The sequence below is a fragment of the Labrus bergylta genome, chromosome 1 (genome assembly GCF_963930695.1).
Source record: "Labrus bergylta chromosome 1, fLabBer1.1, whole genome shotgun sequence".
Lineage (NCBI taxonomy): Eukaryota > Metazoa > Chordata > Actinopteri > Labriformes > Labridae > Labrus > Labrus bergylta.
The window spans coordinates 35,153,856-35,170,894 of NC_089195.1; the positions used below are offsets into that span (position 1 = coordinate 35,153,856).

Genomic DNA, 17,039 nt, shown 5'->3' on the forward strand with positions numbered 1-17,039 from the left:
CACTCTTTTGGGCCTGTCAGTGGCCTGGCCTATACCTGCCCATGTTTTTACGTTGACGGCAAGACAGAAATCTCCTCGCCGCCGCCTTCCCAAACTGCTCTCACCGTTTGGTCGGCCTCCCGTCCTCCCTCCTGAACTATTTGCGCTCATGCCCTTCAGGTTCCTGCTCTCCCTCTGCCCTGCCGCCCACCTGAACTTTTCTGCTCCCTGAACTCTAGCCCTTGGTTCAGCTCAGCTGCAGACTATTAAACATCCTGCCTCAGTGCACAGATGAACTGTACAGGACTGTACAAAGATTAGTGGGATTCAAAAATAAATATATTAATAAAATAAAAAAACTTTGTTCTCAGCATGCTTCTCTTTGAACTCTGTTCTGCTGCAAAATATTCCTATGAAATCTATTTTATCTTTCTATGATTAATCCACTTGACCAGCTCATGAGTACCCCCCCCCCCCAAAAAAAAATAAAATAAATTATCCTGAACTGTGATTGGCTATTCACCCTGTCAGAGCTGAGACTAATGATAAAACTGACTCTTCTCTTTTTGAAGGCTCCTTGTTGTTTTCTTAACACATCAATGAATCATTTTTAATTGTTTGATAAATAGTTAAAATAATAATAATAAATACTTTGCATATCTATTTCACAAGACCGGTGCATAGGACGGTAATGCACACTGTCATACTTGCAATGAAGTAACTAGCATGTACAGGACCAACACATTGCTAATTCATGTAATCTTGCAAGTTTGACTGTGTGCAAATGGTAAGTACTTTAAATTTGGACTTTTAGCATACATCTTATTTTTGTGTCAATAAAGAATGAAGCTAAAAATGTATTTATGTTTCCATTATTTTGTTTTATAACTGAGATATAACAGGTGAATTTTAATAGGTTATTTTTAAAGGTAAATCATGTACTATTATTTATTTGTGTGTGTTTTTGAAGGCCACCCCTGCGTCAGTCAGTGCACCAGTCGGGCTACCCCAGTGTTGATGCTCCTGCACCCAAGGGTCTCACATTTTGAAGATAACCCCTTGTTCAGTTTTTATGTCCTGTAAAAAAAATAAGTTTGCCCTAAAACAAGTTTGGTACCAATAGGACTTATTTGTGATGTGAGTTCTTCCTGTTTGACTGATCATATATGTTAATCATCTAAAGAGGAAGGAAATGTAGGCGTTAAAAACAGCCTGATATCTGTCTTCTGTTCACTCACTGCAGAGGAGGACAGTCTTCTCTCAGACGATATCCTTCTTCACTGTAAGTAGAATAATTTATCAACATGTCTGATACTGTTTGAGTCCTGCTGTGTTCTTATTAATCTGCTAACATGTTTTATTGTCCCTAAAGTCACACAGAGAGATGAGAGGAGCAGCGATGACTTTAACTGCAGCAGTGAGTGGATTTATCGTCCTCCTCCTCTCTGTGTCAGGTACTTCATATCTACAGTTACATTCATTTAATCTAAAGAGGGAAATCTGAGGAGATGTGGGACTGATTAATGCAGACTGAAAAGTGTGCTTGATGTTACAGGAAATGTTCTCAGAAACACTATAAACACAGTTTTAATGTATATCATTGTATATCTGTTTTAATGTCTAACAGGAAGATCTTTAGTTGGATCGCCTCTTTTTCATATTATTTCTTAAGCAGTTTGTTTTCAGAATCTTTCATACAGTTTCTATCGACATGTATTTTTTTTAATCCTTTTTAACATTTTTTGGATGGAAACTTGTTTCCATGATGCGTTGACAGCTTTTAAGATCGTATCTTTAAGTATGAGTGTCTGCTCTGTTTCTCACACCTCATAGTTCTGCTTTTTTTAAAGTCTTCACACTTACTTCAACAGCAAACTTACCACAGACCATCCAAGTATGGCAAAAAGTCTTTAATAATCAATTCATAGTTTTCACATGACATCACACGCTTATGGAACCGCCCACCTGGCGGGCGATAAAGACTCTGTAGCTGAACGCTACTGAGAAGTTATTGGTCTCAGTGTTTTTTTATCAGTTTAATTTTTCCATGTTTCAAATGAGAGACAGTTGTTGTTGAATGTGATGCACTAACCGACGAGGAGACGAGCCCGGGTTGTTCTTCTACAGAATGTTTGAAAGAAAACTCAGAGAGGAGGAGATTGTGGATTAATGCTGTTAGACGCTCTGCTGTCCCTGTGAGGGAACAAAAGAACAGACTTCTCCTCATCATGACATTAAAGATTGTGTTAACTTGATCTAAATATTCCTGCCTTTAACGAACATTACTGCCCCAGAACACTGACTGACAGAGACCCTGATACTATCGTCAGCTAACCTTAACTTATGTTAGCTTGTTAGCACTCACCGATGTTTGGATGATGAAGAATTTCTTGCCCTTCACTTCCTAAACGAGCATTATTGACCCAGCCACATCAAAAATACATAAAACTGTCTTTTCATCCTACAATGGTGAAGGAGAGGGATTACCCTCTAAATATAACATCTCTAAAGTGATGTTCTTCTCTCTGATAATCAATACTTCCTCTTACAACCGTAAAGTTCACAGGTCTAAATAACACATTTAACGTTCTCTACACCTTCAGACTGGATGATGTCTGGTCTCAACGACTTGCAGATTAACTGTAGAAACAAGTGAACATCTTCTACTCTTCCTTTAACTGTATATACAAACGGACAACATCCCTCAGGCTCCTTCTGTTGAACAAGATGAAGCCAAATTATCCTCATGATGGGCGCTTACATATTGCATATTTGCAACCAGAGTCTGCGTAGTAGGGATCCACTGGAAGACGTCACACTACTTCCTCTAACGAAAACATTTAACGTACAGAGAAACATAAAAATCCCTCAGGTGTGTTCAGTCAACAGAAGAACAGATGCATGCATTTAGATTTCATTGTTGACCCCCATGGCCTTTCTGTTATCATGGAGGAGGTTGGAGTTTGACCTATACTGCAGCCAGTCAGCAGGGGGCGCTCTAAATCTTTCGGCTTTGACTGCAGCCGTTGCACCGTCAATTTTAACATACAGTCTATTTTTACACTAGAGCAGGGGTCTCCAACCTTTCTTCATCTGAGAGCTTCTTTGAAAAAATGAAAGTGGCCAATCAAATCTCTTGCATTCATTTACATCAGCTGAATGAAGCTACTGTTTGTACACGTGTGAAATTGCAAAAAGCCAACGCTCATCAAGAATCTTAAATTCACATCAAGGTCCAAGAAAAAAACATGAATATTTTACACTTCTTATTGTAAGCTATGTTGCTGAGAATTCACATCAAGGTCCAAGAAAACATTACTTCTTTACACTTGTTTTAATGGGCCAAATATATGAATAGTGGGAAGAGGTACATTCACTGATTTATTTTTATTTTTATTTTTTTAACACAGTCGGTCAACCTATAGGTGAGCTACTTTAAACCTGCCTGCTCCGAGCTACCTGTTGGAGACCCCTGCACTAGGGCTTTCAAACAATTACACATTTATGATTAATCATATCTTTAATCACATGTTTGAAGTTCCATTATTTTACATTTTAAATATGTTATGCTTTTATTGTAGATATTATACTGTTTTATGTTAAGGGTGCTTTACTTCCTGTTTGGATACAAACCTGTTTTTTATATGTAGAGACTTTTACTTTTTCTTTTTAAAGTTATGGATGTTGATGGTTGTTTCCTGATGTGCTCTGTGTTACAGTGGTTCAGGGTCAGGACAGCTGGAGAGTGACTTACTCTTCTCTTCAGATCTGTGCTTATAAAGGATCAACTGTGGAGATGAACTGCACCTTCACATACCCAGAGAGGATAAAAGGAGAAGTTAACTCGCTTCAGAAAACATTCTGGTTGAGAAAAGATGGTTTTTATTACAAAGATGTAGAAACAGTTTCAGAGTATTCAGGTCGTGTGAATAATATCTGTGATGAGAACAAATGCACTCTGAGAATCACAAACCTGAGAGAGACAGACTCGACTGTGTACTGGTTTGGATTCATAACAAACAAAGACAGTTATTCTGGTCGACCTGGGGTCACTCTGTCAGTCACAGGTAATCTTTCACCTCAATATTTCTGAGCTCACTGTTTCTAATACATTATAAATACATGTTTTAATATGTGCATGTTTTGTGAAAACAGTTGACGTTTCTTCACATGTTCAGATCTCCAGGTGAAGGTGAGCAGACCACATGAGGCTCTGCTCTTTCAGTGTCTCAGTGGACTTTCCAGTCAAACCTCCTACATCTGGTTCAGGAACGGACAGAAACTCAAACATAGCACTTCATCTTATTATTCACCAGAGCAGCTTCTTCAGACAGACAGTTACTCCTGTGCTCTATCAGGACATGAGAAGTGCCCGTCTCCTCCAGTGTGTGAGTTTATTTACAGTCTTCACTGATTCACACCATCAGATGGAATCTTTAAACTATTAAATGGTGCCTCATAGCAGCATGTACCTCAGTGGTATTTGTTATTTATTTAGATTTTTCATAGAGTGTCCTGTTTATCTGTTTCAATGTAAAAAAAAAAACCTTTATTCAGCTGTCATGAGCCTCAATTTCAAAACCAAAAGCTAAGTTAGAATGTAATATGTTCATCATCATCATCTGATGTGGATGACAAAGGTCTCTCTGATTCTCCTCCAGATGCTCCAAAGCTTCCCTCTGTGTCAGTGAGTCCCTCTGCTGAGATAGTGGAGGGCAGTTCAGTGACTCTGACCTGTAGCAGTGATGCTAACCCAGCAGCTAATTACACCTGGTACAAGGAGGATGAAGACTCACCAACAGCTTCAGGACAGATTTTTACCATAAACAACACAAGTCCTGAACACAGTGGGATTTATCTTTGTATCGTCCAAAGCACAAGAGGACGTCATAACTCCACTGTACATCTGACTGTTTTGTCAGGTAAGCTTCACACACAGCTTCGGTCTGATTAAACAATTCTTGTTAGACTCTGTTGTTGTTGAGTTGAAAGCTGCTCAGTAGGTAAAAGAGAAGGCCAAGAGTCGTCCCATTACAAGACTCAAGATTCATTGTTACATGTCATCATCTTCCATCTTCTTGTCTTCAGATGTATAAGTTTGTTATTAACATGAACTCCAGTTTAAGTTACAGCAGGTTCTTTTTGTGGTTAAAATAAGGTCATTGTTGGTTGTATTTTCTTACCTTCAAGTACCAAACAGCACTTCAATAAATCTCTGAAGTTTAGAGCCCAACTCTAACCCTGTAATGATTTAGAGAGGGTGATACATGCATTCATCACGACTCGACCACTGTAATTCTCTTAATGTGGGTTTGAACCAGTCGACCATTCAATGCCTGCAGCTGGTGCAGAAAACAGATTCACATTTTAATAAACAGAAAATCATAACGATGTTCAGAGAGGAACCTCCATCCTGTCAGAGTGTGACTGAATGATGAACAGAGGGTATCACAAAGTAGAAATGAAATGTTTCAATCTAATCCTACCAGTAAAGAGTCTCACATATCTATCTTTAATTCTCAGGGAACTCAACATTCATAATACATATCATCAAGTGGACTCTGCTGCTCTTGATGTTGATTTCTCTGTTTCTCCTGACTCTGTGGACGAGGTAAACACCGTACAAATTCATCCGTCAGCACACATCTCTTTTATTTTCTTCTTGAACTTATTTTAGTTTTAGGTTTTATTTGACCTTTATCATGTTGACCTTTGGATTTGTTGTTTTCTGATTTAATCCAGAAAGAAGAAAACTCTGAACTCCACCACTGAACCAAATGAACCTGCAGAGATGATCGAGGTGAGAGAGAGAGAGAGAGAGAGAGAGAGAGAGGGAGAGAGAGAGAGAGGGGGAGTGAGAGAGAGAGACAGAGAGAGAGAGAGAGGGAGACAGAGACAGAGAGAGAGAGAGAGAGAGAGGGAGAGAGAGAGAGAGAGAGAGAGAGAGAGAGAGAGAGAGAGGGAGAGAGAGAGAGAGAGAGAGGGAGAGAGAGAGAGAGAGAGAGAGAGAGACAGAGAAAGAGAGAGAGAGAGAGAGAGAGAGAGAGAGAGAGAGAGAGAGAGAGAGAGACCTTACTAATCAATCTTTTCCTACATCACTGTAAAACCTGATGAAACATATTTCTGATCAAATCTTATCGTCTGTCATCAGGTGGATGTCGTGTATGAGAACGTGTCAGCCGTCACTGCAGCACAGACAGAAGACACAGAGGAGCAGGAACACATGCTGTGAAGTCCAGTCAGGTTAGAGCCTCCTGCTCTGAATCAAACAGGCCCACTTCACATTCAGAGTCACAGTTACAACTATAACTTTAGTTTGATGTGATTTTCTCCAGATGCAGTTGAACCAGATGCAGGACTCACTGTGGAGAGCGAGGCTGTGGAGGATGTGGGGGAAGTGGAAACATTGACCTTCAGCAGCAGGAAGTTAACAACAGCATGGAGCAGAGAGTTTAGGAGATGGTTTTCTTTTATTTAGCAGCTTATACATATGTATTTATTCATCATTTCTTTAACTAAACAAGCGTCTTTATTCCTGAAAATGTTCTTTTGTTCTGAAAGGAGCTCTCCAGTCACCTTTCAGTCTGCTCTGTGACATTTTAACTCATAAAGTTTAGTTTTTGTAAATATAACTTGTGTGAATAATATTGGACTATGATGACGTTTGATTATGAGTCACTCATCGTTTTAACTTTTATGCACCTCTTTGTAACTGTCTGAACGTTGCACCGTCAGAGTTTGAGCATTTCTCTGTTTGGTTGTATATTTTATAATGACAATAAAGGCTTTCTATTTCTTAACGAGCAGCTCAATGGTGTAAAATCTGTCCTTCTGCTGTCTCTGTTATTGACATTATAATCACAGTAATCTCTTTTGCAGAAGGCTGCTGGTAGTTTTCAAATCAATGGAGCATATTTTCTTTTGTTTGTACTTTAAATGTTGAATAAATAATTTGACAACTATTTGATAAGAAAGGAGCATGGGAAAGTAATGATCTCTGTCTTATTGCAATCAACTAACTGGCAATATGTCGGGACCAAAACATTGTAAGTTAGACTTTAAAGGAGCTTGAATTACTTTTTTAAGTACTTTTAATTGTGACTTTCTTTTTGTGTCATTAAAACATTAAGCTCACATCAACAAGTACTGGGAGATTTTTCACACAGCCAGCGTCGCTTGTCTCCACAGCGGGCGTCGTTCCAGTTGGCCAGCACCGGGTTGTTATGATACATCTCCACACAATCCTCTCTGTTGTTGGGACCACCCCGATCCGGCTGACCAGACTGCCAGAATCTGAATGAAGAACAGTGATGGAAGCAGTTTAGTGTGAAGACGTTAAAACTGGACTGACAGCAGTTAGTACAAGAAAGCTGATGGCAGAAGCTGCCATGTAGAGTGGCCATAAATATTAGCTGATACCATACATTAATACTTTGACACTGAAGCAGAGGGAGCAATTCAGGGTTAAGTGTCTTGCTGAAGTACACATCTGACATATGACTGCAGGAGCTGAGGATTGAGAAGACCGACTCTACCACTCAGCCACAGACACCCTCACCACAGTTGTGTCTCTTACAGTGTTTTAAAGTTGTTTTTATTTTATTGGCAGGACAAGTGTCGTAAGAATGACGTCAAAGAAGTGAATCAATCAGAAATGAACATGAGTTAAATAAAAAACCTGAAGCATGGTAGCATCATGGGTCAACTTGGTTCTTTATGAAGAAGGAGCCGACCCAGGACTTTAGTTTGGCTTCAGTGTACATGAGCTAAAACACAATGTCTCTTATTGGATCTATGAGGATTAATCACATCATGAATTGTCTTTGATTATATTTAAATCTACTCACATTGACACTAACTGTCAGGGGTTCTCCATGAAGTAAGATTTCAAATGCTTCGATTGAGCCAAATCACTGATGTAAAAGGGGAAATTACTCTGTTAGAATTAAAGACAGAGTTGTACTGCTTTTGTCCAGAAGAGGGCAGCAGAGAGCTGCATAAGCGCTGCCTTCAGTTTGGGTTAGGGAATGCAAAAAGGCTTTTGCTCTCCTTTTTAATAAAGTACAAAGAAAACAGCGCTGTGTGTGAATGTGCATGCCCCTTATAAAAGGTATAGAGTTAAGAGCAGGGAAAATCCCTGGTTCTCTGAAGAATTGTCTAATTTAATCCGAGAAAGAAATTATTATTGGGCAAAAGCAAGAAAGTTGAACACTGATGCTCTCTGGGCTACTTTTAGATGCTTAAAGAATAAATGTACTGTCTTAGTCAAGAAGGCCAAATCTAGCTATTATCTTGCCCTTACAACTGAACATTTAAATAACCCACGGAAATTCGGGCAGACAATCAAATCTCTATCTCCAAATAACTCCTCTAGTCTTCCAACTTGCATTGTGTCAGAGTCTGCCACTATCCATGACAGAGCTGAGATGCTCAATTGTTTTAATAAGTATTTTGTTTCTTCTGGTTTTCTTTTTGATAAAGTAAATACGCCCTCTACTGCACTGGCTCCACTTGCTATTGCTGAGCCCCCTTTGGATAATGAATTTAACTTTAGACCCTTCACTGTTGCTGAAGTACATAAAGCTCGTAAGAAATTCCATTTAAAAAAACCACCAGGGCCACATAATATAGGTGTTTATTTTTTAAAACTCGCCACAGATTTTATTGCAGAGCCACTGACCTACATTTTTAATTTAACTCTAACTAGTAAGAAAATCCCCAAAATATGGAAAACAGCTCACGTTCTTCCCCTCTTAAAAGGTGACGAACCGTCGAGCCTCAATAACTACAGGTGTTGTGGCCAAATGACCATATGAATTATTTACAGTGAAAAAATCGTCAAGAGCCAAACATTAATGACTTTAGAATTATTTGTTCATATTATTGTTTATTCTGGCTTAATTAGGTTTTACATTTTATGAATTGATTTGGGGGTATCTGTGCATTATTTCTCCCTCTATGGGGAGGAGCCGCGGCGTATCAGCAGTGGAATTTAAGTTGATTAAGGACACCTGAGGGGAGAGTGAGAGGGGGGAAGCGGAACAGTTTTTTGACTGCGAAGGGCCGCTTAGGATATACATTATATAGCGATCTGTTTGTTTATTTTAGTTAAGTTTTCTATTAATAAATATAGTTTATAAGTTGACTTTGGATCCGCGGCTGCCTTTTGTTTTTATTTGATAGCGTGTTAAACCCGCTCAGCAACGACTTACCTAATTGATTTTGTTTGAAGCCATCACATTAAGTCAAAAAACTCCGCTACGATCAAGAAGAAACACACTGTGAACAGGACAAGACGCCGGAGAGGAAACACTGGTCCGGTCGTGAGTAAACAAATAAATGATGAATGTATGACATGTCGGAAATGTTGGATGAGAATTAAAATACAAGAGTCGATATGAACAGACTGAAGAAGAGTGCAAATTAACGTGTTTATGGATGTGGGCTGTGTTTAAAGAGTTGACGGACGGCGCTGATCTAAATGCAACGCAATATAGACTAACCATGCTCCGTAAGCAAGGGAGCGTCACGAAATGACGTCTTGCTGCGCTCCGCAAAACATAAATAAACAAAACTGTCATCATATTAACGAGTGATGAATAAAATAAAGCAAGGAAATTCCCAAGACCTCTGCCGAGGCAGAAGAAATGTTAAAAGCTCTCAAAGCATCCCGTAAAGGAAAATTAACAGTTTTTTGTTTTGCAAAGAACAAACAGGAGAGCTAGATTCCAACACCTTGTGGAATTCATGGAATAACAAGCAAATATACTTCTGGATCCATTGTTTGGAGATATTCAAGACCACCACCTGTCAAACAAAAGGATGGTACCAAGAAACCAAACAGTGAACCTAAAAGCACATAAGAGCCAAGGTAGCAGCTTTGCTACTATATTAACAACAGACTTTCAAGGCAGTGCTTCACACCCAGGTATGGGACAGCACTGCACAATCAAACATCTGCCAACAGGTGGCAGTCCTGCTTCTCAATGCACTTTCTGTAAAGACAAGCAAAATTTAAAGTCCTTCCACACAAGAAAAAGGTTGATTTCCTAAAAACAAATGGTCACTGCTTTGGATGTTTAATAAAAGGACATATAAGCAAAAACTGCAAACGAAGGCTGACATGTCAAAAGTGTAACAGGAATCACCCAACAATTTTACACAGAAGGCATAGGAACGACATATCAAGAACTCAAACCCAATGCTAGCCCTACCAAAACAAAAGAAACATCCGTCAGCAGTGCTCCTATTTCAGCGGATGAAGTAACTGGGGCCGGTAGGGACTGCGCATTAGCCATTGTGCCAGTCAGAGTAAAAGTTGATAAAGGGAATAAATTCATCTCAACTTATGCATTCCTCGATCCTGGCAGCTCTGCATCATTTTGCACAGAGCATCTGATGAAGCAGCTGAACCCTAAAGCAAGGAGAACTACGGTTGTCTTAAAAACCATGGGGCAGGAAAGGCCTATAAAGAGTTATGAACTCACTGGATTGGAGATGGGTAACTTGGAGGGCAGCACCTACCTTAACCTACCCAAAGTGTTGACACAAAGTAAGATACCTGTTTCAAAGGAGAATATACCTACCTCTAAGGATCTCAAAAGATGGCCATATCTAAACAGAATACAACTGAATGAAATTGATGCTGATATTGATCTTCTAATAGGAGTTGATGTGCCTAAAGCAATGGAACCATGGGACATAATAAATAGCCAAGGAAATGGACCATATGCAGTCAAGACAGTGTTTGGATGGGTGGTAAATGGGCCACTTGTTCTGCTGTGGAATCTGGACCCGTGGTAGCAATGGCCAATCGAATATCAGTTGGTCAACTAAAGGATCTCCTGATAAGACAATATAATCAGGACTTCCCTGAAAAGGCCTATGAAGAGAAAAATGAAATGTCAGATGAGGACAGAAGATTCATGAAGATCGCATCAACCTCAGTTGTACAAAAGGATGGACACTATCACTTACCTTTGCCTTTTCGCAACAAAGAGACTGTAATGCCTGACAACTATGAAATGGCAGAACAGTGCACCTTAAATCTTCTCAGGAGATTCAAAAGGGATGAAGGTTATGCAATGGAGTACATAAGTTTCATGGATGATGTGTTCAAAGGATTTGCAGAGAAAGTGCCAACTTGAACAGCTAGATCGGCGAGACGGACAGGTATAGTACATACCTCATCACGGTGTTTACCATCGTCAGAAAGGAAAACTAAGAGTTGTGTTTGACTGTGCTTCATCCTACAAAGGCACATCTTTGAACAAAGAACTCCTCCAAGGTCCTGACCTGGCAAATACTCTCATTGGAGTTCTACTCAGGTTTCGCCAGGAACAAATAGCTTTCATGGCGGATATTGAGGCAATGTTCTATCAGGTAATGGTTAATGACAACCATAGGGACTGCCTCAGGTTTCTATGGTGGCCTAGTGGAGACACAACAAACCCTTGGAAGCCTATAGAGTGAAGGTTCACCTCTTTGGCGCTGTTTCTTCGCCTAGCATTGCCAATTTTGCTCTAAAACAAACAGCAGAAGACAACAACTACAAGTACGAAAAAGAGGTAACTGAATCAATCCAACACAATTTCTATGTTGACGACTGCTTCAAATCAGTGGCCACAGTAGATCAAGCCATCAGGCTTATCAGAGACCTCAAAGAAGCTTGCTCTCAGGGAGGCTTCTCATTGACCAAATGGGTCTGTAATAGCCGCCAAGTTCTGATGAGTATTCCTGAAAATCAGAGAGCAAAGAATCTCAAGGAACTAAATCTGGACAGAGAGAAACTGCCAGTTGAAAGGGCTCTCGGGATCCAATGGAATACTGAAAGTGATTCCTTTACCTTCAAAATCGCCATCAAGAACAAAGCCCTCACAAGAAGGGGTATTCTTTCCATGGTTAGCTCAATCTATGATCCGTTGGGATTCCTTGCCCCTTTCATTCTCAAGGCCAGGCAAATACTCCAAGAACTCTGCAAATTAAAATGTGGATGGGATGAAATCATCCCAGGAAAACTGACTAAGCAATGGCAGATCTGGGTTACAGGTTTGGATCAGCTCAGCAGATTTCAAGTGGACAGGTGTATAAAACCTGAGAATTTTGGCCCAATCAGGACTACAGAACTCCATCACTTCTGTGATGCGAGCGAAATGGGTTATGGCACTGTGAGTTACCTCAGGTTTACAAATGTTGCTGGACAAGTCCATGTCGTATTCATTATGGGGAAATCCAGGGTCACTCCTCTCAAACAGATTACGATCCCCAGGTTGGAGCTGACAGCGCCTCTGTGCTAGGATATATTCATAATCATACAAAGAGATTCCACACTTTTGTTGCCAACAGACTTTCAGTAATCCATGACCTATCTCAAGAAAAGCAATGGAGACATGTGGGCTCTAAAGACAACCCAGCAGACGTGGCATCACGTGGGCTGCATGTTGAACCCTTCCTAGAGTCAAGATGGCTCAAGGGTCCCAAGTATCTGGAACTGCAAGAAACAGCTTGGCCAGAGACCCCGAAGAAATTGAGACAAATTCCTCCCGATGATCCAAAGATAAAAAAAAAAAAAAACGAGGCATCTGTTAATAGTCCATGGTGGAGAAAAATCCAACCAGCAAGCTGATTGAGTATTACTCATCACAGAACAGACTACAAAAAGGTGTTGCTTGGATCTTAAAGTTCAGAGAACTTCTTCTTTTATTAAATCAAAGAACAAAATCTGCAAAAACTGACCTAAACTCGAGCTGGACATCTGCAAAAACCCTGAAAGACAAAATGAACCTTTTAAAGATAATCTGTGAAGTACAACATCTGTCTGTAGGAGACATGAAAAATGCTGAAAGGTCAATCATTCTGTATGAGCAAAGACGCTTTTTCTCACAGGAACTCTCACGCTTGGAAAACGGAAGGAAAGTGAAAATGAGCAGTGCAATCTGTAAACTGGATCCAATGGTGGATGAAGGCATGCTGAGAGTTGGAGGGAGAATAGGCAAGTTAGCAATGCCTATAGACTTAAAGAATCCAATTATACTACCCAAAAACTCTCACATATCCAAACTACTAATGCAAAATATCCATCTGCAGACTGGGCACTCAGGGAGAAGCCACATGCTCTCCAGACTACAGCAAAGATTCTGGTTGCCTCACGCAAACTCATCTGCAAGACAAATCATGAAGAACTGTGTCCTCTGCCGCCGCATGCAAGCGAAGGTTGGCGAGCAGAAAATGGCTGATCTTCCGGAGGACAGAGTGTCTCCAGATCTACCACCCTTTACACATGTGGGTATTGATTATTTTGGACCAATAGAGGTGAAGCGGGACGGTCAAATGTTAAATGCTGGGGTGTTATCTTTACTTGCCTGGTGAGTCGAGCTGTACACTTAGAAGTGGCAAACTCATTGGACACTGATTCCTGCATTGATGCTCTGCGCAGATTCATGTGTCGCAGAGGAACAGTGACAAGCATCCGCACAGACAATGGGACAAATTTCGTGGGGGCACAGAAGGAGCTTAAAGACACTCTCAAAAAATTTGATCATCACAAAGTGGAAAATGCATTACTGAAGGATGGTGTAAAATGGATATTCAACCCACCATTTGGAGCCCATCACGGTGGAGTATGGGAAAGGCTAATCAGACCTGTGAAAAAGATTCTTTACTCTGTCTTAAAGGAGCAAATATTGGATGATGAAACTTTACAAACAGCACTATGTGAGGTCGAAGCAATAATGAACGATAGGCCGATAACAACAGTGTCAAGTGATCCTAACGACCTTGAACCCCTTACACCAAACCACCTCCTTCAACTCAAAATGAAACCAATCATGCTGCCTGGACTCTTTCAGAAGGAAGACCTGTACTCCCAGAGAAGATGGAGACAGGTACAATACCTAGCAGATCTCTTCTGGCGGAGATGGATTAGAGAATATCTTCCAATCTTACAACAGCGAAACAAGTGGCACCACCCCAAAAGGAACCTTTGCCTGAACGACCTTGTCATCATAGTGGACAACACAGCACCGAGGAGCTCTTGGCTCCTGGGCCGTGTTGTAAAGACATTCCAGGGGTCCAAAGGGCTCGTCCGGAGCGTCTTGGTGAAAACCAAGAGCAGCATCTTACAGAGACCTATTGATAAACTCTGCCTGCTCTTGGAGGCAGTTAATTAATTAAAAGGGGGCTATGTGCTGGTAACCTCTGGCCCCCCGAGAAATGTATACAAACACAGTGAAAAAATCGTGAAGAGCCAAACATTAATGACTTTAGAATTATTTGTTTATATTATTGTTTATTCTGGCTTAATTTGGTTTTACATTTTGTTAATTGATTTGGGGATATCTGTGCATTACTTCTCCTCCTATGGGGCGGAGCCGCGGCATATCGGCAGTGGAATTTAAGTTGATTAAGGACACCTGGGGGGAGAGTGAGAGGGGGGAAGCGGAACAGTTTTTTGACTGCGAAGGGCCGCTTAGGATATACATGATATAGCGATCTGTTTGTTTATTTTAGTTAAGTTTTCTATTAATAAATATAGTTTATAAGTTGATTTTGGATCCGCGGCTGCCTTTTGTTTTTATTTGATAGCGTGTTAAACCCGCTCAGCAACGGCTTACCTAATTGATTTTGTTTGAAGCCATCACAACAGGCCTATTTCAAATCTGTCTCCTTTAGCCAAGATTTTAGAAAGCCTGGTTAGTGATCAGTTGAAGGATTTCTTGAGTCTAAAATTTTATCTTGTTATCAATCTGGTTTTAGAAAATCACACAGTACAGTCACAGCAGCTACTAAAATAGTAAATGATATTTTTATGGCCCTGGATAGCAAACAACACTGTGCTTGTCTTTTTTATTGATTTTTCCAAGGCCTTCGATACGGTGGACCATGATGTATTATTGCATAGACTGGCTAATATAGGATTGTCTAATTCTGCTGTTGGTTGGTTTTCTAACTATCTTTCAGACAGGACTCAATGTGTTAAAATTGATGGCTGCTCCTCTGATACTTTGGCTGTCCACAAGGGGGTGCCACAAGGCTCTATATTAGGTCCCTTGTTGTTTACTATTTATATTAATGATTTGTGGAAATATGCCAAAAATGCAAATGCCCATTTTTATGCTGACGATACTGTTATTTATTGTTTTGGAGAGACTGTGTTAAAGGCTGTTGATCGCTTGCAAGCTGCTTTTAAAGAAATAGAAGCCCAAGTCCTGTCTTTAAGACTGGTACTTAATGCAGATAAAACTAAAATGATGATCTTCACTAAATCCAGGGACAAAAGTAACTGTCAGCCCACTCTATTTACATTTCAAGGTACTCTTATTGAGACCGTTTCCACTTTTAAATACCTTGGTATCATCCTTGATGACAATTTGTCTTTTAAACCCCATATCGAGAACCTGGCAAAGAAACTAAAGGTGAGATTGGGCTTTTATTTCAGGCATAAATCTTGTTTTTCTTTTGTTTCTAAAAAGAGGCTTATTGCTGCTACTTTCATTCCATTATTAGATTATGGTGATGTACTGTACAGGAATGCCTGCTCTACCTCACTGCACATGCTGGATGCTACTTATCATTGTGCGTTAAGATTCATTACCGGCTGTAAATCACTCACCCATCATTGCACCCTGTACTCTAAAGTAGGCTGGCTGTCCCTGTCAGCTCGTAGGCTTCTTCACTGGTACACCTTCATTTATAAAGCTATTACTGGACTACTCCCTTCATACCTCTGCACCTACCTCACTTTTAAATCAAATCCATCATACAGTTTGCGCTCTCTGGACTTTCTATCTACGTCAGTCCCCAGAACTCGTACTGAGTTTGGGAAGAGGGCCTTGATGTACTCTGCTCCCTCTGCATAGAACAGTCTTCAAAAAACACTCAAATTGCAGGAACTCATCACTATTAATGATTTTAAAACTCGGCTCACAAGTTTTTTAATGGCTAATTTTGGAGTGTGTAAATGTTTCACTGCATAGTATTTTATCATCATCACATAATTGTTCTTTTAGTGTGTATTGTGGTGCACTGTTGTGTTTTGTTTTTGTTTAACATAATCTTATCCCCCACCTCCCCTTCTCCTCCTACTTCTTCTTCACCTTCTGGACTGTATTTGTCTCTTTTTCCTCATGTCTGTGCTTTCTTTTTAGGTTTGTCTTATATTCTGTTTTTTACTGCTGCCATTTTGGCCAGGCCTTGCTCGAAAAAGAGGTCATTTGATCTCAAGCAATTCTTTCCTGGTAAAATAAATAAATAAATACAATTAATAACTATAATAATAACAGTGACAATAATATTATTAATAATAATAATATCAATAATAATAATACAGCTCACTGCAGCAGGTGCATGAGGAAGACAAATTATATAGGCAGCAAATCAAAACGATCAAAACAGCATGGTCTGTACAAGTATTTAAAAAACAATCTTTTTGAGCCACTGTGCATCACGTCAAGTCATTAAGTTACATTTTTAATTTCTGCTAGACTAGCTAGTGGCAACTTAACCACGGCCTCCTTCTGAGATCCTGAGATGTCAGAGTGGTGGTTCTTTGCTCACACTTGGCCTGTCTGCACCCATAGACACACCAAGTAACTTATTAGTGCCATAAATTCTTTAAAAATAATAACGTCAGTACTGCATGCCAGTCTGTAACTTCCTGCACATTAATCATGCGAAGAGGAAGTAAGACAAACTTTAACAGCTTGACTTCTGCTGCCTGATGACCACAGAGGAACATTTGCTGTAGAGACGACATCTCCTCCCTGTTGTAAGTAGAACTATTCAATGATATGACTGATATTTATTGAATTTATTGGTGATTGAACTTTGTTGTCTATTTTGGCATTAAGATGTATGAATCATTTAATTTATGAAACAATGATAAATAAGAGTACACTTTCAATCAGTGATTGTTAAACTCTGTTTAAGGTGCACTGGCTGACTTCAGAGTTCCTAAATTTACTCAGCAGAAAGAGTCTCTGTTGTGTTTTTGTTTGTAAAAGTTCTGTGGTCCATGTTTGACCTGATTGTGTTTCCTGATGTGCTCTGTGTTTCAGTGGTGA

At 39.9% G+C, this 17,039-nt stretch overlaps 1 protein-coding gene across 1 annotated transcript; it reads left to right on the forward strand.

Moving 5' to 3' along the window:
• Positions 1 to 1,223: 1,223 nt before the first annotated feature.
• LOC114918037 (uncharacterized) lies at positions 1,224 to 6,143 on the forward strand. Its single transcript, XM_065959913.1, has 7 exons — positions 1,224 to 1,261; positions 1,352 to 1,433; positions 3,699 to 4,046; positions 4,158 to 4,367; positions 4,641 to 4,901; positions 5,503 to 5,590; positions 5,722 to 6,143. The coding sequence occupies exons 2-7, from the start codon at positions 1,364 to 1,366 to the stop codon at positions 6,056 to 6,058; spliced, it is 1,314 nt and encodes a 437-aa protein (XP_065815985.1). The 5' UTR covers positions 1,224 to 1,261; positions 1,352 to 1,363; the 3' UTR covers positions 6,059 to 6,143.
• The last annotated feature ends 10,896 nt before the right edge of the window (positions 6,144 to 17,039 follow it).